At 43.2% G+C, this 27236-nt stretch overlaps 1 protein-coding gene and 1 long non-coding RNA gene across 5 annotated transcripts in view; one reads left to right on the top strand and one right to left on the bottom strand.

The window, feature by feature from the left end:
- The window catches only part of Tnc (tenascin C), an 88203-nt gene extending 61263 nt beyond the window's left edge, over positions 1–26940 (top strand). For 2 of the 4 annotated variants that reach the window (XM_029476822.1, XM_029476823.1), the window contains exons 11-22: positions 3193–3465; positions 9499–9621; positions 10720–10863; positions 13271–13390; positions 15351–15494; positions 16208–16338; positions 19298–19430; positions 19865–20016; positions 20850–20946; positions 21774–21935; positions 24364–24527; positions 26184–26921. In XM_029476822.1, coding sequence (XP_029332682.1) covers positions 3193–3465; positions 9499–9621; positions 10720–10863; positions 13271–13390; positions 15351–15494; positions 16208–16338; positions 19298–19430; positions 19865–20016; positions 20850–20946; positions 21774–21935; positions 24364–24527; positions 26184–26294 — 1754 coding nt within the window. In that variant the 3' untranslated portion in view covers positions 26295–26921. Of the gene's footprint in view, positions 1–1379; positions 1653–3192; positions 3466–9498; positions 9622–10719; positions 10864–13270; positions 13391–15350; positions 15495–16207; positions 16339–19297; positions 19431–19864; positions 20017–20849; positions 20947–21773; positions 21936–24363; positions 24528–26183 lie in introns of all 4 variants that reach the window. The other 2 variants (XM_029476825.1, XM_029476824.1) reach the window with 2 other exon arrangements.
- On the bottom strand, positions 2766–6095 carry LOC110292856. The gene is made up of 3 exons (XR_002377752.1): positions 6066–6095; positions 3362–3503; positions 2766–3264 (listed from the first exon to the last, which is right to left on the bottom strand). It is a non-coding gene; the product is annotated as an uncharacterized LOC110292856 (long non-coding RNA).
- Positions 26941–27236: the final 296 nt, after the last annotated feature.

Below are 27236 nucleotides of genomic sequence, written 5' to 3'. Positions count from 1 at the left end.
AAGAGAAGAGAAGAGAAGAGAAGAGAAGAGAAGAGAAGAGAAGAGAAGAGAAGAGAAGAGAAGAGAAGAGGAGAAGAGAAGAGAGGTTCTAAATTACATGTTGCTAAAGCAGACTTGGGCATGGGATTTCCACCCTTCTCCCCTAAGTGCTGAATGAGTATGCACCGGTCTTCTCTCTCTTTTCTATTAGAGCTGTGTCCCCACTCTGAGTGTGTCAGAGCACTTGATAGCATTTACTAATTTAAGCATTGTGTTAGGATGTGCAAAGGATATCAAGCTTGCAGCAAGAAGGCCTTGGAAAAGTCAGAGACTTTCTCTCCCTGGTGATGTCCTGGAGGCCAGCAGACAGATAGCAACACCTACCTTACAGCAGTGTTTGTTGTGTTAGACTGGATCAACATTCTGTAGCCTCCTCTCCTGGGACTTGTTTTCAGAAATGTGGCTACCATAAGGTCACTTTTTGGAAAGCTCAAGTATGTGAAAAGACCCCTCCACAACTAGGGAATAAATGGGTCTGGGACACAGATAGACAAAACATAAAACCAAGATAACAAAATATGTTCTTGCTTTCTAACTTAACCTAGAAAAACCAAACAACATAAGAATTGCCAAACTTAGAATTCCTTCCTGGTTTATGAACATAAATCGTTAATTTGGATAAGTAACAACACAACAAATCTTATTACTCCTGTTATCCAAGTGTATGAAACTATCACTCAATAGTTGACCCAAATGATTGTATTCAAAATATGAACCAGACTAAGATATGAAATATACCAGAAAAGTAGGCTTGCAACAACCAATTTAAAAAAAAAAAATCTGATTTGCTTCAAAACAAGAAACAGCAAGAAGTAGATTAAGGTTCCAAAGTGACACAAGGTGTCCTATTTGTATAGTGAGATATGGATGGCCCAAGTTAGGCTCAGCTGGAGGCCTTGCTCTATCATACGTTGCTAAGGTGAGACTTGGGTCAAATCAGTTCATCATTTAGAAACTTTTCTTCTGACCTTTGATTGGGAATGATAGTACAGTCTTGTTAAGAAATTTACGTAACAATATCAGGCACCCAAGACATTACTAAATAGTCCTTTTCTGAGCATTTAACTCATGGGATGCTTGACTCAGAATCTATCAGTGTTCTTGGTATTTGAGCATTTAACTCATAGGGTGATTGACTGAGAATTTATCTGTGGTCTTAGAGTCATGAGCATTTAACTCATGGGGTGATTGTCAGGGAATCTATCAGTGTTCTTGGAATCAAGAGCATTGAACTCACAGGATGGTTGACTGGGAATCTATCTGTGTTCTTGGGGCTGCACGCTGCCTTAGTCAAATCAGTGCTGCTAACCTGAGTCATTTTCACTCCTCCCTTCTTTCAGAGGCCTTGCCCCTTCTGGAAAATTTAACCATTTCCGACACTAATCCCTACGGGTTCACAGTTTCCTGGACGGCATCGGAGAATGCCTTTGACAGCTTTCTAGTAACGGTGGTGGATTCTGGGAAGCTGCTGGACCCCCAGGAATTCACACTTTCAGGAACCCAGAGGAAGCTGGAGCTTAGAGGCCTCATAACTGGCATTGGCTATGAGGTCCTGGTCTCTGGCTTCACCCAAGGGCACCAAACAAAGCCCTTGAGGGCTGAGACCATTACAGGTATTTCAATTCAAGAGAGCCATCCGCTCCTCTTCCTGGTCCCTTTTTCTGTGTAGTCTGTCTTCAGATCCCTGTGATTCTTAACATTGTCTGTATTCTCCACTTAATCCACAGACGTAGCTTGTTCTCTCATATTCTCCACATTTTCCCTTTTTTCAGAATCTATTGAGTGCTCACACACACCCCATCCTAGAAAGGAGAAGGTGGAAAGGTTTCTCTTTAATGTTCCAAACCCTTTAGTTCATGTCTTGCCTGTAGCTCTCACGTGCTCACTACAATCACCTTCGTTTGTGTTCATCCTGGCTGGTTCCCAGCTACATTTCAGCTTTCTCAAAAGAAATATGCCAATGAGTATATTTTGAAAAAGTATTTTAAAATCTTTACTATTTCAAAGTCTCAACCTGTGATCTTAACCAACTTACCCAGTGGTCTTATGATTGGGAACTAAATGAAACTTACTATACAGGCCTTAAAAAAAAAAAAAAAACTAATATCAGAGAGATTCTTCAACCCAGACTAAATCCATAATGTTCTCAAGACTAATACTTCCTATAGAAATATCACATTAATAATTTTAACAGTCAGAAAACTGTGTTTCCCAAAGTATTTCTAGAGAAAACAAGCTCTGATGACTGTGTAAAGATCTCATTTGATAACATTTCATGTTCAGTTAAATTTGGAACTAGGATCTTTGACCACACAGGCTTTTCAGAAGCTCTTATTATGTATCTTGCAGAGGGCAGTAGTTCCCAAACTTGTTTGACAAGGAATGCTTTGTAAAGGATGGAGCTGTAAAACAGAAAGAGTTTGCTTTGAGCACACACACTTTGGGAAACTCAGCTTCAGATTTATTTTGACACCGAGTTTTGTCTAGTTACCAAAATGAAACTCTTGAGTACAAAGTATATATAATGATATCTCAAGAGGTTCTAAGCCTCATCCTACCATCTAAAAGGTAAACTAGCAAGGAAATAAAATTAAACAGGATATACTAGGAGCCTTCTTCTGGATAGCACCTCCCGAGAACAAAGCCCAAAGACCATAACAGTCTAAATCATTTTGCTCAGGCTCAAGGGAAATATAATCATCAGAATCGTCACGGACAGCTCCACAGATCATTAAAGTTGGTTTATTTGTCTTTTCAAAAGGAAAAGAAAAGGAGCTCACAGCAGACCAGCACTCAGCCACTGGAAGACAAAGAGCAAATGTAAACAAGTTATGGCTTTGAACTTGTTTAATAATGCACGGGAGGGGCCAAGGCTGCGTCCAGATATGGACTGATACAGTTACTTTTAGACAAAACTCACAGATGCAAGCGAATGCTTGGCTTGTATTGAATGTGTCAGCTCCGTGTTTTCCTTCTCCTCCCCCTATTAGACTTTTTTAATGTGGAATGATTTTCTTTCCTGGTATCTCAGGACACTCTGTCTCTGAAAACCGAGGCAGCACTGCATTCTGATACTCCACCAGAAGGAAGACTGCATGGATGGCTAATTAATGCTCTGTCTCCTCCTTCTTCCACCATCTTCTCTCCCTCTAGAAGCTGAACCGGAAGTTGACAACCTTCTAGTTTCAGATGCCACTCCAGACGGTTTCCGTCTGTCCTGGACTGCTGATGAAGGGATATTCGACAGTTTTGTTATCAGGATCAGAGATACCAAAAAGCAATCTGAGCCACAAGAAATAACCCTCCCTTCCCCCGAACGTACCAGGGACATAACAGGTCTCAGAGAGGCCACTGAGTACGAAATTGAACTCTATGGAATAAGCCGTGGAAGGCGATCCCAGCCAGTCAGTGCCATAGCAACAACAGGTACTGTAAACAAACAGGTGCCATAGCAACAGTGGCATCTATAAACAAACAGGAGAGGAAATCCAAGACTGGAATTCTTCTTCCTATAGGGCTGCATAATCACAAGAACTCTGGAGAGCAGAGAGGCTTGTGTTTAGATCCTGGTTCCTTTAAGCATAGACTGTGTTCTCCTGGACTGTGTGGACAAATCTCTGCACCATAAAAAGAGTATGATTTCCTTAGCAGGGTGGTGAGGATTTAGTGATCTAATTCATGTAAAAGTAACAACATAAGACCTGGGATGTAGTAAGGGCGTCATGGTGTCTCTCCTAGGTCATCAACTATTGGACATTTTAAATTCCAAAAACTTCCTTCGATTGCATAGTATCCGAGAACATGATCCCTTGTTCTTTGGTCAGATGTTGCAGTCACACTAGATGAGTGAGGGACAGTGGAGACATGGAATTGAGACCTGAAAGGATTATGACATGTTTATAAAATGTCCCACGTGAGCCATCAGTACTGTGGTTAGCAAACTGAAGGATGGAGCTGGTAAGGCTAGCAAGACATATGAGCCGACACTGCATGTAAGAGCCCTCCACGGGGGAAATAAGACCCTTTTTCCTATCAGCTATGCTAAGGAGAAAGGCAAAGATACTCAGACACATCATTACTATGGTCATAAAACTTATGTGACTCTTTAGAAGGAGAAACAAAGACCTGAAAATGCAGTACTTAAAAAAAAAACTGAAGGAATAGTCAAGATGGCATTGCATAGAACAACCCCCTCAAAGGAATCTGAGGAAGGAATCAGAAAATCCCAAGGAAAGGAGAAGCACTGAGAAGTGATGAGCCACACACAAAGGATCTTGGCCTTGTCTATTGATGCATTAAGAATCCGAGGCCCAGAAAGCTGAAGTACTGTGCCTAAGGTCAAGCTGCTATAATGAGCTTATTGTGACAGTGTGACTGTAATTATTTTAATATTCAAACCAGATGACAGCTAACCAGTGAATAGATACACTAGCTATGTCTGACAGACACAGGGAATATTAGTCCCAGCTCCCTATGTTAAGACATGTTTTATTGTATGGGTATGTAGGAGCTGGTATGTGTGTCTGTGTGTGTTTGTGTGCCTGGGTTTCTCTATGTCTGTGTATCTGTGTGTGTGTTCACTTGCATGTAAAAGCCAGAAGTAAACTTTCGGTATCATTTTCAGAAGCCATCTACTACTCTGTCATCTGTCTGTCTGTTTCTCTCTCTCTTCCTCTCTCTCTCTCTCTCTCTCTCTCTCTCTCTCTCTCTCTGTGTCTCAGACAAAGAAACATACAGAGACATTGTGTATGTCCATTTATATATGGTAAATATGCATGTGCAAAAGTCTGAGTATGCAGGTGCTCATGCCTACATGTGCACAGAGGCCAGGGGAGAAAGCAGAGAGTCCTGCTCTATCATTATCTACCTTGTTCTATTGAGACAAAGTATCTCAGTGACCCTGGAGCTGGGCTTTCAGCCAGCAAGCTCCAGGGATTTCCCCTCACATACACGCACATAGCACTAGAGTTATACACACATGGCCACTGTGCCTAGCTTCTTATGTAGGTGCAAGAGACTTCCACCCAGCACCTCATACTTCCCACTGAGCCCCAGCCCACCTTACATTTTTATACTGTACCTCTGACTGAGACCCAGGGCTTGCCAGTCCAGCTAGACTGGCAGGCCAGCAACTCCCAGGAATCCAGTCACTGTGTTCTCCAATGATTAGTTTACAAGTGTGACACCATGTCCAGTATTTTGCATGGCTGCTGGGGTTGTGGTCAGTCAGGTCATCATCTTATGCAGTAAGCATGCTGCATACTGAACTATTGTCTGAGCAGCATGACAAGATAATAGTATTGTGACAAGAGGCAGGATGCTACCACCTGCAAGAATCTACCCATAGAAACTATAGCCATTGCTTGTAGACATGGAGACAGTGCATTATGTGTCGAGAGGAAAGGCACTGCTCTTTCTGCTCACGGTACCCCCCAGTTCACACACTGGTTGCACAGTGGTTAGCATTGCTGTGCTCCTGAGTATCCCACCCCAACATTGATCTCCACCCCCCCTGTGGCTGCCAAAGAATGGCTCCAGATCAGGAGCAGAGACGGATCTTGGTTTATAAACACTGCTCTTCAAAGCTCTGATCACTGATTCTGTTTTGCTGATTTTTTTCTCCTTCTATAATCCCTGTAGTTCTAAAGCAAAAACAAAAAGAATAATCATGAGTTGATTTGCCTTTTTAAAGAACAAAAGAAAAACCAGAGCCTGTTTTGTTAGGAAGGACCCCCTCTTTGGCTTCTCTCCATGGGGGTCTTAAATTCACAGCCAAAGAGAAAAGCACATATGTGTATTGCAGCGTGTGTAAGCAATGTGTCCATGTGTGCCTGCACACCCATGCTCCAGGACCAGGAGAGGACAGAAGACATGTTGTAAGCAGCATAGCAAGGACATGCCTAACCTCATCTTCAGTACCCAGCTTCAAGTGTCCCTTTTATCTGTTTCCACCCCCACGTACACTTCTCTCTCTTCCCCCAAACCACCGTGAGCTCTCCTCAGCAACAGCAACCTGTCCCTCTTACCTCCTGGTAATGGTCTGCTGTGATTCCTCCTTGTAACATATTTCTGTCTGGCTATAAGCTGCCGACCCTTGAGAATCTAGAGCAGCAAGGAAGGCAGTGCAAGCTAGTGGTTAGCCAGTGATCTGGGCAAACTCCTGGAGCGTAGCCATGTTTTTCCCATTTAGCAGCTGTGTGACCTTGACCTTGAGCAAATCCCAAGACCCTCATCTGAAAAACAAACTTTAACTCAAAGGTCAACACAAGATTTAAACAGGACATGAATAGTGAGGGTTTAGCTCTTTCCTTTGCCTGTTGCAACAATGCTAGCTTTTGTATGCTTGGTGAGTTGTACATTTTATTTTTAATGAACAACAAAAACCAATTGTTAAGAATATAACAGTGGACTCTGACCATGTAGATGCATAGTGGTTTTATCTAGAAGTAATAAATAATATCACTCTCTTGTCTCTCTAGAGATACACAAATAGAGAAAACTCAACATGTATTGAATCCTTTGAGCAGTAGCTTCTTCCTCCTCTAGGAAGATAAACACTTCCATGTCCCTGTGCACGATCAGAAAGGTTTCTGCAAAATAGACAAGCAGTCCCATTAACAGAGAATCAAGACTGCTATTCTCTTCCAGAGACCCTTGCAACCCACAAAAAATGTTTAGAGTAAGGACCTGAAAGTATGTCCTTGGTCTGTCCCAGTCTCTGTCCACACACTCGTGTTCCTAGGTCTCTCTTCCAATCACGAGGTCTAAAGTACAGTTGTCACCTCTTTTCTCAAACTCCAGAACAGTCTCTACTCTAAACTGCCCATATTTCCCAAGCAGGCACCCTCTAAACTCCTCAGCCCCATTTCAATCAAGATAGACTTGAAGCCACACTTACCAAGGTTATTTCTACTCCAAAGTTCTTGCCCCCAAGCCCACCCACTACCTCCTAATTGAGCATAAGCCTAATGCATATTAAATAACCAATGCAAGTTTGTAGAATGAGGACTAAGTGTTAGATGGTAGACAATTGCCAATAACAGAAGGCATTCATTATAGCTTTTGAGAAGCAAGGTTTTATATGGAGTGCAAGCGCTTTAAGGGGTTTTTATCAAATCCATGCATTTAGCTACTAGAAGTTCTTTTTTTATTATTATTATTGAGTCTAATTGTAAGGAAAGCATTGTTACATAGGTCTCTCTAACTCTTGCATGTCTTGCGTGTGTGTGTGTGTGTGTGTGTGTGTGTGTGTGTGTGTGTGTGTGTTCACATCTGTGGTACATGTGTGAAAGATGTCTGAAAGATGCAGGTGCATGTGTGTTTGTGCTTATAGAGGCTGTATGTCTTCCTCTATCATATTTTATCTTATATATTGAGGCAAGATCTCACACTAAATCCCAGAGCTTGCCAATTCAGTGGGTCTAGCTACCTGATGCTCATGGAAGGGGAAGATATCTCTTTCCTCAGCTTCCTGAGAACTGGAGTTGCAGACAGGTCATTGTGTCTACCCAGCTTGTATGTGGATACTGGACATCTAAACTCAGACCTTCATATTTGTGCAGTTAGGCTTTTAGTGTTATGCCATATCCCCAGCCCCTCTCCAACTTTTTAATAGGTATGACTCTGGTGTTTTGTGCTTATCTATCTGTTGTAGGGCTCAGGACTTGAGGACCCCATAGCAGAAAGCTACACACTAAAGTAACAAACACCTTGGAAGCTCTTTAGTAGAAAAATATCATGCCCACTGCTCCTGGAATTCCATCACGATTGTGACATTGTTACAGATGATGCCTGGTGGCTTTCCTACTATGTGTTACCAAACACACGGCCCTGAGTAGGTCATGGATGAGGCCATGGGTTCTGCAGCATATAAGACAGTGTATATATTACTGTCATTGTCTAGATGAGAAAACTGAGATCTAAAGAAGAAAGCTTTGTTTATAAGACACGGATTGTGAAATGTAGCATAACCTACATGAGCCAGCAAGGTTTCCAGTTATAGCAAGTCAGTGAACTGAATAAGCAGAGAAAAATATTCCAAGGCAGAGTTCATGTACATCAGTAGGATCTACTCTCAGCTAGACTCATCTAGATCTCTCCTGAGGGCTGTCTTAAGGTTCAGGGTAGCCTGTGTAGGAAAAGGTCACATAAGGAAGAAAATAGAGGGGACAATTGCACCTAGTGAATTCTCTGCATGCCAGAGTCTATACTAAGGGTTTTACATCCATTATCTCTACTAATCCTCAAAACATTCCTGTGGGTACCACTTTCACCATTGGAAGGATGTAGCAACTGAAGCTCACTGAAGGGAAGAGACTTGTCCCAGGCTGCCCAACCTCTCAGTGGTGTTTGAACAATCAAGATCTTGTAGGTTCCTCGACTCTGTGGCTTGAAAAGAAAAGATTTGCCACGTACAGGGAGAATGAAAAGAAAAAAAAAAAAAAGGAGTGGTAGCCGCAGAGATCCGGGTAGTTTCTAGGTCACAGGAAAAAAACTGTAGGAGCAGATGTGTTAGATGAGAGAAAAAGACAGAAATGGGTATGGAAAAAATTCTCTCTGAAAACCTCTACGTGTTTCCAAGCTTAATGACCAACATGGGCTGAAGCAGGGAAGTAGTGAGGAAGCAGGCTCCCTTGAGACTGGAAATTGTTTCCTGAGTTAGCATGGTCAGCTGAAGCAGGCAGAATTCTAAGCCAAAAAACACACAGAGAGAAGCCAAAGGAATCCAGATTTGGGGAGGAGAAGGGAAGGCAGCAGCACTGCCCCTCTAGTCATGGGCGGCTTCTTGCCGGTGGACCCAGTGTCCCTGGTGTAAGTTTAGTTATGACCTGACCTTGCTTCTTAGTTTTGGATCTCCTTGAAGATACATGAGTGGGCAGCCAAAATTAGCTTCCAGTGAGCTTAATTTCCGGATGCCAGGCTGCCCGGTGCAGTGATCCAGAAAGGTCCCATCAGAATAATGTTAGTTGGAGAAGGGAGGCTTACTTTGGTCGTTTATATAATGACTACAACCGAATTTTCATCTCATGCGTGTTTATATGAGAAATTAGCTTTATAAGAAAGAACCATGCACTTTTATATCTTACCATTAAAAGAAACGTAAAACAAAGATCTGGGGGAAAAAGGCCAAAAATGAAATCAAAATAAGTTATTCAGATCTGTGAAGTCACTCTCTTCTCCTCTCCTCTGTGGAAACTGGCCAACATGCTAACATCCATCTTGGGTGAAGCCAATTGACCATGAAGCCCACAGTTACCTGGTCTACGTGGTCACTGTATCTGCTGTGAGTTTTCTTTCATGTCACAGTGTAACCATGTATCATGCATTCTCTATTCTCAAGGCTCGGTTCAATCAACTCTAGATACTAAAGGCTCCTGGGCAAGGAATCCAGGGGGGAAAGCTATTGATGGACAACATAGGTAATGTTTCAGGGTTTCTGTTTTGTTTTCTCCTTGACAGCCATGGGTTCTCCAAAGGAAATCATGTTCTCAGACATCACTGAAAATGCAGCCACAGTCAGCTGGAGGGCACCTACTGCTCAGGTGGAGAGTTTCCGGATCACTTATGTACCTATGACAGGAGGTAGGGGACCTGGAGGTGGAAGAGGGTGGGGAGAACATGCAAAATTAGGGTTAAATGGCAAATGAGACGCTGGGTGTTCTTATCAGACTTTCTTCAAGCATTATGGCTAATGAAAATCACTTCCCTCCTCCTGAGATCATCTAGAAAGATGCGCTTTGTAAAGACATTTTGGAAGAAACTATCTTGGAAAAAGTCACCTTATTGACACTCTTTGTGACCTTGAAATTGTAAAATATTTTCGAGGAAATGGTTCCCTAGTACTTTTGAACACAAAAACAAGGGAATTTATATAAACAATCTTTTTCCCCCCTTTGATCACAGTCATCTGGAAAGCTGAGATATGTGTGAGGTTTTACCCTTAGGGGCCATATCCTATCTCACTACAGGATAGAGAACTGAGTCTTAGCAATCTTAGAATTTGGAACACATAGACTTTAATGAAGACCTCAGGGAAGTATAGTTCAAACACAGTCTAGCGGGTAGTGAGCTGCCTCTTGTTGGAGGTTTGAAAAGATAGGCTGGTTGGTAACAGCAACACTGTAGCATCTCCATTTGGGCGTTTGGCCAGCTGGATTGCAAATCCTTCACTCTTCCTGAAATTCTAAGAAATATAAATTCCAGACTTCCTAATAAATTTAAGAGCACACATTTAACTGGGACCATCTTTTTTATCATGACTAAAATCTCTCCAAGTAACGGGGTCTGTAGCATCTTAAGTGAACCTGATGAGTTACATAGCTTGGATCTATTGTGAGCTTCCCATATAGTGCATGGAGGGACAAGAATAAGGAAAATAAAATTTGTGCAACATGCCAACTCCTTCCCGAAAGGAAACTTGCCATTTTTAGTATACTGTGACTTCATGATTTTTTCCTTTCCTGACTGGGTTTTTGGCATCTGCACCAATGGAAAAAAACATTATACAAAAAGTAAGGTCTTTTCCTTCATGCCAGAGGGTGGGATGAGAGGAGAGGAACTCCAGAGAATGAAATTGAATAAAGATATAATTTAATTTCCAAGTTGGATCCACCCGGTTTGGAGGCTATAACAAGGAAGTGTGGAAGAGGCTCCCCTGATCTTGCTTTCGCTAATCTCCAGGTGCCCCGTCCATGGTGACCGTGGATGGAACAGATACTGAGACGAGGCTGGTGAGGCTTACCCCTGGGGTAGAATACCAAGTCAGTGTGATTGCCATGAAGGGATTCGAAGAAAGCGATCCAGTCTCGGGGACTCTAATCACAGGTGTGTGTTCCCCTATCATGTTCCATCCTTACTCTTGGCATGTTGACTCATGACTGAGAACAGCACAAATGCTTGCTCCTGGAGTCCCAGTGGGAAGTGAGCTGAAATTAGAGCATCCAGCACCTCCCTCTGGCTCATCCTTAGCCTCTAATAAACTTGGTTGCCCCAGAGACGTCCTGAATGTCCTCTGGCCTCCATTTCCTCTGCTACTGTGGAAAGGAGTGAAGTATAGGAACTTTACAGAGCTGAGACCCTAAATCTTCCATGTGTTAGCCAGCCACGTGAGTTGTCAGTTAATTTCTCTGGGGTCTGATGAACTTCTCTGTAAAGTGGGTATGACTCTGCTCCCCTTGTCAGTGTGGCAAGGGGTCAGTAAGCATAAACACAACTTTCCCTGTCACCTCACTCCTTCCCCCTGTTGCCTGGAATCATTGTGACCACCCCCCGGGACATGTGCTTCTGCAGATATGGGATGGGGCGAACTGTGGCCACGCTGTCCCCTGTTTGGCAACGGTTGACCTGATGCAGTGTGTCCTCACTGCCGTAGTCATTCCAAGCTTGTAGGAGAGGCACCTGAGACATGAGGAGATTACAAAACAACAGGACTGGAAATGTGGAAGAAAACAAGGGTCATTCAGAATAACCCTCTCAACCATTTAAAATAAAGGTTGTTTTCCTGTTAAAATCTAATTTAAGAATAATGGCTGCTATTGTGGGAGAATGAAGTGGAAATTTTCCCTTCAGAAGTCTCTGTCTCTAGACAATTTATCCTTTGAGATATGACAAATTGTCCAACCCAGTCCATTCAGTGATCCGAAGAATAGGCCTCCCAGGAAATTTCAAAAATATACTACTTCCATACAAGAATTGGTAATGTACAATTAAAACAGCCTATCTGGACGCGAAGTCCTGTCTCCTCTCCTCTTGGGCTTCAGTTTTCCCTAAGAAATCTTGCATTGATGATTCTCCACAGCCACAGAAATAAAAGTTGGGCATGTCTCCTCCCAAGGCCACATTGTCACTAGCAGTTAAAGAAGGGTCTGTACACACATGAGAGAATCAGGGGGACACTGTGAGGGGAATTATATTGACTCTGACACTGGTTTGTCATTTTCTGACTCTTCAGCCAGTTCCCTAAGGTTCCAGTACCAGTCTGTGAGCTGGGCTGCTGTCTCCTAGGCTGTTGAGGGAGTAATTAAATTATCATTAGAAAAGATAAGAGAGAGATCCCACCTTCCCATCAACTTTCATGGAAGAAACTCTGAACAAGGAACATACTCCTTTGAAAGAAGCCAGAGATTAAGACCCCTGGAATATCCTCTGACAATATAAGTCATTTGAAAGTAACCCCCAAAGACAAGAGCAGTGGCTTATCTTTTTTACTTTCCTTGTTTCTTTCTCCTTTTTGTTTTTGTAAGATTTTATTCATTCATTTATTTATTTATTTATTTATTTATTTATTTAATATATGTGAGTACACTGTCAGTGTCTTCAGACACACCAGAAGAGGGCATCGGATCCCATTACAGATGGTTATGAGCCACCATGTGGTTGCTGGGAATTGAACTCAGGACCTCTGGAAGAGCAGTCAGTGCTCTTAACCACTGAGCCATCTCTCCAGCCCATGGCTTATCTTTTAAGAGCATACTCTGCCCTTATTTGAGTCCTCAAATTTAATTCCTAGTATCCATAACCGAAGCCTTGAACAGTTACACTTACATGTACACACCCCATACAGATAAATACATACCTGTTGTTTTTATCCACATTTGTCATTGTTGTCTGATATACTCTTACTATGTGGCTCTCCTCATGATCCTCCTGCCTCAGCACCCCAAGGATTGAAATAACAGGCTAAAAACTTTTACAAAGTATAGCATTAATAACAAATGCTGAGAGCTTCCATGTTATATAGGCACACTTCAGTGAAGTGGCCTTTCCAAAGACATGGAGACACAGGAAAATAAGCCACAGTAGAATCTGACCCTAGAGACCTCCAGGTTATTACCTATAAGATCCCCTACATAAAGATATCACCCAAAGCTCAGAAAAGCCTCAGGCAGTAGTGACCATACAGGTCTCCTCTATGTATGTTTATTTATGTTCCTTTCCTGGAAAAGAGGAACATGAATCCTGACAACAACCTTTGTCACACATTAAACATTGTTCAGGAACTGCCTACCTGTAACATCACATATAAGTCAAAAAGGAAAAGCCAGCCAGTATTATCATGCCCATTTTACATATGAGGAAATAGAGACCAAAACGAATACAACAGTAAGGAAAAGAGTCATGATATAAGCCAGGTTAGCCTGTTCAAAGGGGCCTGACTCTGAGCCCATCTAAGCACATGTCCTCTGATGTTATCCTCTAACATGATGAAGTCTTCTCCTGTATTTCTTTCCAGCTCTGGATGGTCCATCTGGTCTTCTGATAGCTAACATCACAGACTCAGAAGCCTTGGCCATGTGGCAGCCAGCCATTGCCACTGTGGACAGTTATGTCATCTCCTACACAGGGGAGAGAGGTAAGGTCCTGTCCCGTCTTCTCTACACTCTGATGAAGGTTTGACTTCTCCCATTCCCCCTTCAATGTACCATGGGATGACAAAACCCAGTGGTACGCTATAAGAGCCAGTCATGTCTTTGCCTACCTCCACTGTATCCTCGAAAGACTTGGGCAAGCCATTCAAGTGAAAAGAGAAAGAAAAAGAAGGCGCGTCTGGAGCTTTGCACGTTTTGCTCACCCATCCCACCTTGCTAGACTCTTGAGTTACTTTTCTCATTGCTATGGCCAAATACTTGACAACCAGCTTAAGGGGTAGCAAGTTTACTCTGGATTCTAAGTCAAGAAGGTAACTCCCAAATGTCAAGAAAGTGCTCGAAGCAGTAACAGGAAGCTGCTGGTCCCAAGGTATCCACAGTCAGGAAGCAGGAAATGGGGCCCTCTATAAAGCCTTAAAGCCTACCTCAGGTGGCTCACTTCCTTAAGCAGGCTCCACCTCCTCACTAAACCAAAACCTTCTCAAGCAAGGCTACCAACTAGGAATGAAGTTTTCAAACCCATGAGCCTGTGGGGACATTTCATATTCAAAGTACATCAGGGAGGGACAGACTCTCAAAGGAAGCAGCTCTTATTCTTTACAAAAGAAGTTTTCCAGAGTCTCAGGTCTTAACCAAATGGCATCATGGTGTCCTGGGGTGCCTAGCCTTCTCAGAGGCCATGGGAGGGCCTAACTGAAGCCAATTTGACTGAAAGGATCTGCTTTTCCCATCTGCCACCATCTGTACCAACTCACCCAGCGGGCAAATTAAACTCTTGCTGAGACCATCAACCAAACACAACCACTAGGAAGTAAATCAAATGCAATCAAATGCAAATCAAATAAGGAAAAGAGACCCTTTCTCTGATCCCATTCATACGTTTATGATGATCTAGTCTAGAAAGGCCTCTGTTATTTCATTTTCTAATTTTCATATTTTATGGCTCAAGACTGCTTGGCTTTCACTGGTAATATTACAGGACACCATAACCCATGGGGGGGGGGGTTAAATCTTCATTTAGCTCTAGCAAAACCCTTTGTTTCATGGGAAAAGAGAAAAGATGAGGCAGGAGGAGAAATTTCAGTTCATCTACTCTCCTCTTTGTTATTCCCTGTAAGGAAATTCTCCTGAGACGGGGAGGATGGTGTCACCTCCCCCTGATCTTATGGTTGGAGGAAATGGTGAAAATTTTAGATCAGGACTAATCAAGACCTAGCCAAAGAGGTTGGGGCTTGTTGAGAATGAGGCAAAGTGACCCAACTTGTACAGTTTTCCAGGGACTGCCCCCAGTGTTTACATGTAAAGTTCTCTGCCTGTGAAATACCGATCTCAACAAAGCAAAATGGGAGTCTCCTATGATTATGAGATGGATATTTTTTGCCCAGGCAATGAATCCAATAGGCCTGAAAGTCACTGCTGGGCTCTGTTGTCTATTACTGTCACCCCTCAGCCTTAATGATTTGGTAACCCTTGATTGGGCAGCATTTTGGTACTTTGTAAGAGGAATGCTGCACAGAGAAAAGGAAGGGTTGGGGCTAGAAGTGGCACAAACTGTATTTGAGCCTGAGTACCTAAGGCTTGGAGATGCTACCTGCCACTCTCCTGGAGCTCATTCCAGTGCCTCAAACACAACACTTTTCCAGCCAGTTTACCATACTGGGAAAACATCTCTCCATCTTTCCAATCTATTGCAAAAAACAAAACAAAACAAAACAAAACAAAACAAAACAAAACAACAAAAAAAAAACAAAAAACAAAAATACCAGTCTCTGTATGATCCACCTTTTATCATGTGAGTACTCAAGAGAGAAAAAGTCACCTGTGAGTCACCTCAGAACTGTGACCTTCTTTGCTGTGGGGGTCACCGAAAGGTTGTGTCTTAGAAGGAGGTATATGTGCTGTTTGCCAAGGGGTAACTGCCACATGTGTGTGTTTCATACTTAGTGCCAGAAGTTACACGCACAGTGTCTGGAAATACAGTGGAGTATGAGCTGCATGACCTGGAGCCTGCCACAGAGTACATCCTGAGTATCTTTGCAGAGAAAGGACAGCAGAAGAGCTCTACCATCGCTACCAAGTTTACCACAGGTACCAAGACAGCCAGAGTGCAAGTTCTCCTTTCTGAGTTGCCCACCCACAGCCTGAATCTTAAACCACATCCCCTCCCCTGCTCTTCCTCCCTAAGTCAGGCCCTTGCAGTGTAATGACATCAGTATGAGTAAAATTCACCAGTGCCCACTCAATCAAGACCCAAAGAAGCATACCATTTCCCCTTGAACTGAAATGACCCAACAGATGAGAAAAGGATATTTAAGGGAAGCTTTGTAAGTGGAAAAACACTCCCTACTGGCTCTAAACCCAGCATTTAATGATCCATGCTCTGGGCTGGGAAATAGTTTTTAAGAAGTTTTCAGGGTAGTTTCCTTAGATGTTCATTGGGGTTTTATGTATTGAGATCTTTTTTTCAAAGCTCAACATTTGGGGAAGTAAAGGATTGTCCCTTCTGTTGGGATGAGGGCCAATATTAGCACTCCTCAGCCCTGTCTGTGAGAAATAATGGATCTGTAATGATCATCAACCCAAATCCAACCCAAACCACCCAGGAATATGTTGGTCTTTCAGACCCTTGCGGTGATAGGACTCATATAACCTTTGACTTTGGTTCAAGTTCCTCATCGGTAGTCAGGAGGGATTCTTGTCCAAGGCCATGGTTAATGTTATTGAACAAACTTGAGGCCAGTTCTCTTCTTGCTGTCTGTTCTACACCTTCTAGCTTACTTGATACATACTCTCTTCTCCAGACCTCGATTCCCCAAGAGAATTTACAGCTACAGAGGTTCAGTCGGAAACTGCCCTCCTTACCTGGAGACCTCCCCGAGCATCGGTCACTGGATATCTCCTGGTCTATGAATCTGTGGATGGTACAGTCAAGGTATCTATAAATCAACCATTTCTGGGTAAAACATTTAATGTGCAAAATCATCAAAGTAGGAAAGGATTCGCTGATACTGTGTCTTCACTCCAATACAACTAAACACCTAAAACAAACAAACAAAAAACTAGTAAAGACTGGATATAGAACCAGACCTTGTGAGTCACAAACCACATGCTCGCTCATCTTTCTTCCTTTAACCAGGCTCAAGCTATCTGAGCAACAGCCAAGATCAACAGCAGTGCTTTATAAGACTTAACAATTTCAGAGTTGGGCTCATGGCCATCTAATGTTTCATTGAGAAAGTACCAACAGCCTCTTCTGCATCTTTGCCACATAGTATCACCACCTGACTGACTGTGATTTATCTCACCACATCCTTGCAATGTCACTTGTTAAAAACAGCTACATCTATTGCTAATATTACCTGTGTTCTCCCCTCCATGAACTTTACTGTATTTCTAAGCTAGCTTACTTATTTTCTTCATACTTAGCTATTTGCAACATCTCCCCTATATTTTTTATTAGATATTTTCTTCATTTACATTTCAAATGCTATCCCAAAAGTCCCCTATACCCTCCCCCCACCCTGCTCCCCTACCCACTCACTCCCATTTCTTGGCCCTGGCGTTCCCCTGTACTAGGGCATATAGACAAGGGATCTCGCCTGTATTCTGTGTAGCTACTTCACTTTCGCTCAGAAATACATGTCACTGCTATTGTAGTCTATAGCTCGGGGTTATGTTTCTTCTAGATCTCATTAGTTTTGTTGCTGGAGTTTGGGTTAGTTTCCACTGTCCATGCTAGAAACTTCTTCCCAGTGTCTTTTAGTCCTGGCTTATTCTTTCATACTTACGCCAAGAACAAAGAACCTGATTAGAATTTCAGCTGCACATAAGGGTTTGTTGACACGGGTTCAATGTAGAGATCAGCTGCTGTGTACCTGGAAATTTGTGGGGAAACCCCACAGTGCTTAGGCTCTTATTCTATGCAAGCTTTGCTTGCTCTTACACTTCCAGTGTGGTACCTTGACCTCCTCACCAGCTGATCCTGGTGGATTTGAATTCAGAGCCTCCACTGTAATGCAGATGCTCTGTTCCTTGAGAGGACAAGGAGAATGGGGAATCAAGCACTACCTCGTGCAAAGCTTCTAAACGGACTGAACCTCTCTTGAGTCACATACTACATTGCCTGCAAAGGCAGCTATGCTGTTATACACATGCATCAGAAACTTGCTGAGTGCTTCCTTGTATGTCAGCCAGCCTGGGGTAGTTCTGCCCACTCCAGGTGGTTCCTAGCACTTTCTGCTTTGGCACTGCAGGAATTGCTTCCTCTACTATACACCTTCTGCCCAGCAAGGTACATAGGAGCTACCTCTCTTCCTCCCTCTCATTCACTTTTGTAGTTTCATTTCTTCTAGTCCACTCCTGTTTTATAAGATATGAAAAACACACAGAGAAATATTGGTATTTCTGATCTGCCATGTTTAACCACAAGTAGACACATTTCTAGCTTTTCTGGAGTTGAGACAGAATTCCTAGTAGGAACTGAAGCTGGTCCTTTATCGTCATGGTGTCAGTGCCCTTAACTTTAAGATACGTGCATTGCCTTTCTAGACCCCAAAAGTCTTCTGCAGGTTTGAGGTTCTAGGGTTGTGCTTCCCTGGTTCATAAACCTCATTTCAGACCATCCAGGCTTAGACAAATGAACACAGAAGCAGAGAGCTGATTGCCAGTCTAGGCTCAGGCAATTCAATAAACCTTGCTTTGTTCCCTGAGAGTTGATCCTTCCCCAGCAACCAGAGCTGATGGCACCACAAAGGTCACTAGGTCACTGGCATTGAGTGAACACACATAAATCATGGATAAGGTGGTGGGAGACTAGGAGGACATGACACTGTCCTCTGCCATCAACAAATTAGGGATTGGGAGCAAGTATCTCAGCTTCTGGGAAATTCAATTCCCACACTGTAAAAACATACATAACATACCCTCACTCCAGGAAGTCCCTAGGAAGGAAAATAACCTTCCAGTGGCCTCCACACTGACCTGTTATTGACTAAACCCAAGGAACTTGGTGAGTTCTAGAGATCAGAATTGTGTTTGCCGTGATAGAGGAGGAATTCCAGTCTCAAACACCAAGGTCATCTATTAATAACAACTGGAGCCCAGTATGAATCTGAGGCAATGTGGATCTTCTAGAAACTGAGCCCAAACACTAGTCTAGAAGCCAGGGACCAGCCATAAGCATAGTAGGGATCACACATCTGTTCCTCCTGGGTCAGCTCAAGCCTTTATCCTGCCCCACCCACTAGGCTCTTAACATCATCTTGTGACTCAAGAGTTCCTCAACCTGAGTTTTAGTTTCCCTAGAGATAAGTCTGCCTCCCCACCTTCTGATAATTCAGTGAGTCTACACTGAGGCCCAGGTTATCAGACTGTTTAAATGTTGTGATAAAGGCTAAGCCCCCTTTCAGAACTGCTGACATAAATGGTCTCAGTGTCTCTTGCCCCTTGTGCAATTCACCTTACCATCAGCTTAAGCTTCTTAAGCCTCAGCAGCTTAAGCCTGTTCAAAACCTCTCAGACCTCCCAACTCCTTGTTGTTGATAAACGCCAAGCCAGTCAAGCCGAAGTGCGTAGTAACATCCCATTAATGGTGTCTTGTAATCCCTCTTTGCCCATTTCCATTACCCACCCCCACCTAAAATTAAGTAGAACTGATGCAAAGCAGTGCTTCTGTGTTATTTAACCCCCCTGTCTTTCTCATCCCAGAGCTTTTACTTATGCAGCACTCTTGCTATCGCAAACATTCCAGAGGTACACTTGGAATCTGGCATGCAGTAGGTGCTGGGTGGGGTTTTATGTTAAGTGAATAAATGATTGCACTAGCCAGTAAAAGGAAGCATCTTTACCATGAAACTATCTGGGACCAAACTGATTCTTTTGCCTGCCCACAGGAAGTCATTGTGGGACCTGACACCACCTCCTACAGCCTGGCAGACCTGAGCCCATCTACCCACTACTCAGCAAGGATCCAGGCATTGAGTGGGTCCCTGAGGAGCAAGCTGATCCAAACCATCTTCACCACAAGTAAGGGGTTCAGAGAGGAACACAGTCTTAAGATCTGACCTTGTGACAGCGAATCAACCTTCCACATCCCTTTCAACTTCTAGTTTACATTTTCAAACAAAAATCTGAAATGTATCAATTCCCTATTAGTGCTTAGAAGCCTGGGGAATGTAGATGTAGGCATCCTAGTGAAATGAGTAGAGGACCAATGAGAGCTCATCTACATCCAATCCTCACCCCCATGTCCTACTGGCTACAGCTTAGAAGGCACCTACATTCCATGAGCCTTACATTCTTCATCTGTTAAGTTTAATATAAGCTCTGTCATGAGGAACACAGAGAAGCAGGGGCTGTCTGCTTGTAGGAACCTAGTCACTGCATAGATGAATTGAAGTCTGTTTGGACAGTAGCCACCTCCTCCCTCCACTCTCACACCCTTTCTCTTTTTCCTGCAGTTGGACTCCTGTACCCATTCCCCAGGGACTGCTCTCAAGCAATGCTGAATGGTGATACTACCTCTGGCCTCTACACCATCTATATAAATGGTGACAAGACCCAAGCACTGGAAGTCTACTGTGATATGACCTCTGATGGAGGTGGATGGATTGTAAGTACAACAGTGGGTTTTAGAGTTCTGGGACAGGGGCTTGGATGAAAGGAAGTGTGTCCTCTCAAATACATGTGCATAATACTTTGCAAGGTAATCCTTGTCACATGGAAGCCCTTCACAATTGTCTATTTAAGTAAAAAATAGAAGGCGAGGACTGGATATGTAGTTCAGTTAGTAGAACGCTTACTTAGAATGTAGAAGGTTTTGAGTTCAAACCCCAGCACTGCAGAAAACCAAGAACAAAGTTTGTAACTGTCTACTTGCACTCAGAACGTAGAGGCAGAAGGATCAGGAATTCGAGGTCATCCTAAAATATCAGTTTTGAGCCCTTTTGGACTACCAGAATGAGGTGGCAAGAGGAACTCTGATATGAATGGCAGTGATGATCAAAACTACTAGTTACTATAACCAGTGTTGGCTGAGTAGTTACTCTTTACCAGACTTATGATAAGAATTTCAGGGCTTATTTCAACCCCATGACCATATTGACTGTATAGGATTTTCTTTTATCAATAAAATTTGTTTGTAGGTCACACCCCCAACCTCTCCTCCACTGTCAGCTTCAGTGTGATGCTTCATGAAGACTGAGGAGAGGCTAAGATCCAACGATGTCACCAGCACTAAGAAGCATTGTCCATTCCTAGTTTTCTGAACACCTAGACGTAGGGAGGGGAGGGGCATTGTGTGCCCAGAGTCACAAGGCAAATAACTAAGCAATGGAGAAAGCTGAAGATGGATGCCTGTTCTTCCCTCCGTCTGGCATGCCTCCTTCCAAAAAGACATCTTATCTTCTCTTCCTTTCTATTACTTAAGTATCCATATTGTTGTAGGTTTTCCTGAGACGCAAAAATGGACGTGAGGACTTCTATCGCAACTGGAAGGCCTATGCTGCTGGGTTTGGAGACCGCAGAGAAGAATTTTGGCTTGGTAATTGCAGCTCTGAAAGTTTGTGACAGATATCCCTATTTCTGTCCTCTTGGTCACTTACCTTCCTGTTGTGAGCAACAGGGAGAGGAAAGGATCAAAAGGAAAGAAGTTTGGTAGGAGCCACAGAGTGTTGAATTAATTAAATACTCCAGGTCACAAAAATAAAGCATTATCAAGCCAGACCTGTGGACAAACCTTGCATTAAGTCAGACACTAAAACCAATTATGGAACCAACCTCAGTGCTGTCGGGAACTGCTTCCCTCTTAAGCTCCAAACACTGAGATGGGTCTCCTGGTTGTAATCTTTCACCTAGAACATCCCTGCAAAGAGCAGAATTCCCATCTTACTCATGAGAAAACAGACCCTCAAGGATGTTGTATGGTTTGTCTATGGCAATCTAGCCAATTGACAAATACACTGTCATTCAAATTTTCCCAAATTAGTATAACAGGGCCATCATTCATCATGGACACTTTGCAGCAAACCACATGGACAAAGCATTGTTATCTGCACCACTGTCCGAGCCTAAGACATCCCATCCCAAAGTTATCCTTCGCTTCACATTGGTTATAAATTTTAGAGTGTACAAGTCATGTCCCTGGATTATGACCTTTGAACTTCACAATACAATAGGAAGCTGATAAGCAAAGGTGTTGAACTGTTTTCTTCTGAGGCTCAGAAACATGAGATTTGTTTTGTCCGCCTTCATACCAACAAGCAGAGAATGTTTCGAGCCCAAGTTTGCATGATATGTCCCACTGTTGAGTGTTCCCCTACTGCCTCAGTCACCTGTGATTACTTACCAGACATTACCCGTCATCCACAGGACTGGATAACCTGAGCAAAATCACAGCCCAAGGGCAGTATGAGCTCCGGGTGGACCTACAAGACCATGGGGAGTCTGCCTATGCTGTGTATGACAGATTCAGTGTTGGAGATGCCAAGAGTCGATACAAGCTGAAGGTAGAAGGATACAGTGGAACAGCAGGTATGGGGTAGCTACACTGTGAGTCTGGAGTCATGAAATTCCTATGGATTCACTCATTCACCACTCCTGGTTCTAAATCAACAGATATTTGAATGTCTCCTGGATGCTAATCTAGAAGAAATATAATTTAAAAAGTCTAAGCCAACATCTGCAACATCTGAGAGGTAGAGTAGGTCAAGAATCATGTCAACTATGGTTGAATTATAATGACTCTCATTAAAGAATATGTTTCTTATTCTTTTGTAGTTAGTGGTTGTAGAGTAGTGATAGGAAAATGGTCTTTCAAAGGCCTCCATCTTCACCAGAAGCTTCCTTGTAATGGGCATCTGATGTCTCTGAGAATCTGCTGATGTGTGAATTCTGATATATTGGGATGTCATGGGGAGACGTTAAGATGTGTTTCTCCTAAGTTCTCTGGTGATGCCCACATTCCTAGCATTGTTAGTCTTTTGACTGCCAAGCAACCTTTTGTTCTTCATCTAAATTATAACCCTAATATGATAAGTTATGATTATGTGATACCCAGGCTATCTGATAATATTTAGTGGCCTGAGGTCTTACTTATGACTGTAGCCAAATACCTTTGTACATAAGGGACATGCTGATTTATACTATTCGGGGGAGAATAGAGGTTTTTGTCTTTGACTTAAAGTGACCCTTGTACAGCTTTCTGGCTCCACACTAAAGGAGAAACTAATAACAGAGCTATTCTTAGCAAGGCTATGAGGTGGCATCCTTCTCTGAAGGTATTTTCAACTACTGAACCTTCACAAACGTCTTTTAGGAAAATGATATAAAGAGGGAGAAAAATGGCTTAGAAAAATTCAGGAAATTTCAGCTCACAGTAGGAGTGCGTGAGTGTGTGTGTGTGTGTGTGTGTGTGTGTGTGTGTGTGTGTGTACACACGTGTGCACCCAGGCATGTGTGCCTAGAGAGCAGTGTAAACAAAGAGGGGCTGGGTCAAGAATGCAGACCATCTTGTGTAAGCCAGGGCCTCTTTGGGTGGCCTTATTTTATGATTATTTAAACAGGAGACAGATTTGTGACCCCTCTGGGAGCCCCTCCAAAAAGGAAAAAATCTTCACCTTTGACTAATAGGTGCCAGAGCCAGGTTGCAGTAAGAAGGACACAGAGCCCCTTTGAGAGGCAGTTTGGTGTGATGGAAGAGAGAAAGGCAGGACTGGAAATTATTTTAGCACTTACATGCCTCAAAAAAAAAATCTGACACTTTATCACCTAACAATAAATACCTCTTTGGCTGAGATCATGTCAAGAAGGAAGGATCTTGTTACTTGGAAAGAAAATCCGCCAACCAACAAGAATGTGACTTACGTTCTCTCTGTATCTTCAGTGGAGGAGAACACCTTGGTTGTTCCCTTCACTCAGAGCAATGTTTTCAGGTTGTAGCTTCCAACAGGCTTTGGTGATAGCGCCTCACAGGAAAGCTTCATCAATATCTGCTTGCTCTCCTGCAAGTCATGGGTATCATCACTAGTTAAAAAGACTCTGAAAAACCTTTGTCAGCTTGCTCCAAGATCTCAGCAACAAATACCTGGATGTCTTTAGAATGTTTGCATACAGCCCTATGGCTTGGGAGTAAGAAGGACTCAGATAATATTCTCAAGTAGCACTATATGAAAATAACAGGTTCTTAGGTAAGACTCAGACAACACCAGCCTGGTACACACTCTTTTAAAAATGATTACAAGAAACCCAAGGCTACCTGACAACATTTAGAGAGTGAAGGTCTTAATTATGATTGTAGCCAGACACCTTTGTATATGAGGGACCTGCCCTCTGTTACTATTTTTGCTTTGTTTGGAAGTTTATGGGGTCCCATTATGAAGCCTACGTTGGCCTCAAACATGTGCACTTCCTGCCTTAGCCCATCCCACCACATGCTGGGATTACAGATGTCCACCACCATGCCTGACGCACACATCATTATTAAATGCAAATTTCTCACCCTGTCCTCGTAGGTCTTTTATGCAAAGCAAATATAGACAAATCATAAACAACAACCCTGGCTCTTTGTATGCCACTTCTCCCTGTCCAGAAAAACGTTCTGGACAGTGTATTAGAACAGCGCTGTGAGTTAGACAGAATCCGCTGGATGTCTGCATTTTTTTAGATGAAAAAAAAGAAAGCTTAGAGGAAGCTCAGCCAGAGAGATGGACTTCAATGGAACTTTCCAGAACCACCTGCAGCCTTCTTTTTAACATATAACAGTGCTTCTGTCATAGATAAGTCTTGGGGGTGGCATTCATGTCTCATGCTTTGATCCTCAGTCCGGTCTGAGGTTCAGTGCCAGTGTACCCAAGGATCTTTCAGTTCTCGCCTTTAATTCTGCCCTTGACAACCTTCAGAGACTTTGATTTTGGGGGAGTCATTATTCTCTCTTATCTTTCTCCCTTTTATTCTCAATAAGGTGACTCCATGAACTATCACAATGGTAGATCCTTCTCCACCTATGACAAGGACACAGACTCAGCCATCACCAACTGTGCCCTGTCCTACAAAGGAGCTTTCTGGTATAAGAACTGTCATCGTGTCAACCTGATGGGCAGATATGGGGACAATAACCACAGTCAGGTGAGTAGTCTGACAAGGTTGGAGAAGCAGCGAGATGTGGGTGAGGGAAGGACACTTCAATTACAAAATGTGTTATCTTCCAACACATTGAGAAATCTCAATGGCATGGCAGGTGAGTGAGCGAAGAGGGAAAACAGTACATATTAACTCTTAGAGAGCCCAAGGAGAACCACAGTCCAAATAGTTCACAAATTTAGAACTTTCCACACAGATAAAATTACTGATAGAACTCTGTGAAGCTGATCAAAGTGGACGCTATTCAGGGGACACAGGGATGATATAAACCCTGGCAGAGCACAGGCCCACAAGCATCTTCATAGTCCCAAGAAGGACCTGGGCAGAAGGCGTGAACTGCAAATCCCCTTGACTCACACCCTGTGAGAGCTGACCTTCCTGAGGTCGCAGAATGATTTTGGAATCATGACCAAACCTTCATATGCCTAGGCCCCCACCCTCTGTTTTTTCCACAAACCCTATCCAAGTCTAGTACAACTAACTCCCACCATAGCAGATTTCTAAGCTCAAGAAAATACAAATTACATGGAGTGAAATTGAGGCCACAGGATCTGTGGCTGTTCAAGACAAGACCCTTTATCTCTTACACAAGTGTGTGGGGGGGGGAGGACACACACATATAGACAGCTATGAAGTCTGCTCCTTCTTCTCACCTTTATGTGGGCTCTCAGGTCTCCTGGCTTGAGAGGTGAACTCCTTTCCCGGTTGAGCTGTCCACTCAGCCCTCACATGGAAGCACTGATATGCAATCCTAACCCTGCATGTCAAGTTCAAAGCTTATATTCTACCTGCACTCTATTTTGCTGTTCTATGCCAAACCCTTAGTAAAATGCCCCCACGGGAATCTTGTGAATTCACACACACACACACACACACACACACACACACACACACTGTACCCAGCTTCTCATTATGTTGTGCTCATAAAAAGATAATAAAAAGGTATTAAGATATGCTCTATGGAGGGAGTATAGGGGAAGGGGGTGCCTTGATGGGCCCATGCCAAGGCATCCCTTCCCTCTGAGGGACCAGCCACACAGTGGTATAGTATAGAATAGAGTTTATTCAGGGAATGGGGAGGGGAGCTAAAAGGGTATTAGAGGCAGAGAGAGGGAGAGAATAGCAAAGTAGAGGTGGGCCATGACCATGTGGACAGAGGGGAGAAGGGAATGGGGAGAGAAGGAGCAAGAGGCAAGGGAGAGAAGCAGGAGTAAGAGAGTAAGAGAGAAAGGAGGGGGGAAGCAGCCCCTTTTATAATGGGCCAGGCCTACCTGGCTGTTGCCAGGTAACTGTGGAAGGAGCATACCTGGACATTTCCAGGTAACTATGAAAGTGGAGTTTAGACAAAATACCAACAAATGCCAGGCACTATTTTATTTCAAGATGACTGCCCAAGGCTCTGTGCAAACAGCAATGACTCCTAATGATGGGTAAAGAGTTTAGATTCAGCTGGCCCATTTGAAAGTTTTCACAGCACAGGCCAGCAAGAGACATTCAAGACACAGCTCACAGCTGCTTGCAAAATGCCAAGTGGTTAGAAGCTGAAAAAAAACCTTTGTGTTTTGATGACTAAATGGTGCTGGCCCATGATCATGTGTCCAAATGGAACTAACCCAGGGGTCTCTGGTTTTTTTTCTGCAGGGCGTTAACTGGTTCCATTGGAAGGGTCACGAGTACTCAATCCAGTTTGCTGAAATGAAACTGAGACCCAGCAACTTCCGAAATCTGGAAGGCAGGCGTAAGCGGGCGTAAATTCCAGGGATAATTTGGTGAGAGAGGAATGGGGCCCAGAGAAAAGAAAGGATTTTTTTACCAAAGCATCAATACAACCAGTCTAACAGTGAAGCTCTCCTTGGGCATTTGATGGGCATCCAAGCAGACCACGGATCACTGAGGCACTGATGTAGGCCCCTCTGCAACGACTTCCTTTGCACCAAAGACAACAGTCTGCAACAACTTTCTGCTTTCCTGTTTGATTGAGCAAAGTCTCCTAGTGACAGCAACACCATGAATTTTACTTCTCTTGGATGGTTCTGGGAATGGGAGAGGGGCAACCTGGCCATACAGGGGACATGGTCATTCTCCTAGTCAGCTGTGTTTTACACAAAGCTGTACAATTGTTATTGGTTGAGGTCACAAAGATGAAACTTGTGTCATTGGAAGTTACCCCTTGCCCCACCCCCACCCCCAATGTTTTGTACATTTCCTACAACTGAAGCCAGAAAAGTGATATTGTTTAAATTTCAAGGACATTAATATTATTAATATAATAATGGTGATGGTGATGATGAAAACTGAGGACTTTTAAAGAGATTTTCCCTTCCCAAACGCGTCTGGACAGTACCTGATTGTATTTTTTTGTTTTGTTTTGTTTTTTAATAAAAGCACAGTACTTTTCAGTTTGTCTGTCATTTTGATTTTCATTGTCAAATTTGAATTTCATCAAAACCAGTATATCAGAACAAAGGGAGGAGTGCTGGAAAGGAGAGGGAAGGGGTCACAGGACTCAATTCCAGAGAAGAAGAAAGAGGAGACAAGGAGGCAGAGAGGGAAATAAACTAGAAGTTTTGCAAGGTTGAAAGAACTCACACCCTGAGATGGAGCTTCGTGTTTGTCACTTTAATGATTGGTATTTTTTTATTCTTTCTTTATGATTTATGTTTTAAAGATGCTTTGGTGTCTGTTTTCTAGTGA

The sequence above is a fragment of the Mus caroli genome, chromosome 4, assembly GCF_900094665.2.
Source record: "Mus caroli chromosome 4, CAROLI_EIJ_v1.1, whole genome shotgun sequence".
NCBI lineage: Eukaryota > Metazoa > Chordata > Mammalia > Rodentia > Muridae > Mus > Mus caroli.
The sequence above is the reverse complement of the archived record's forward strand: the minus strand, read 5'-3'. Positions and strand labels throughout refer to the sequence as shown.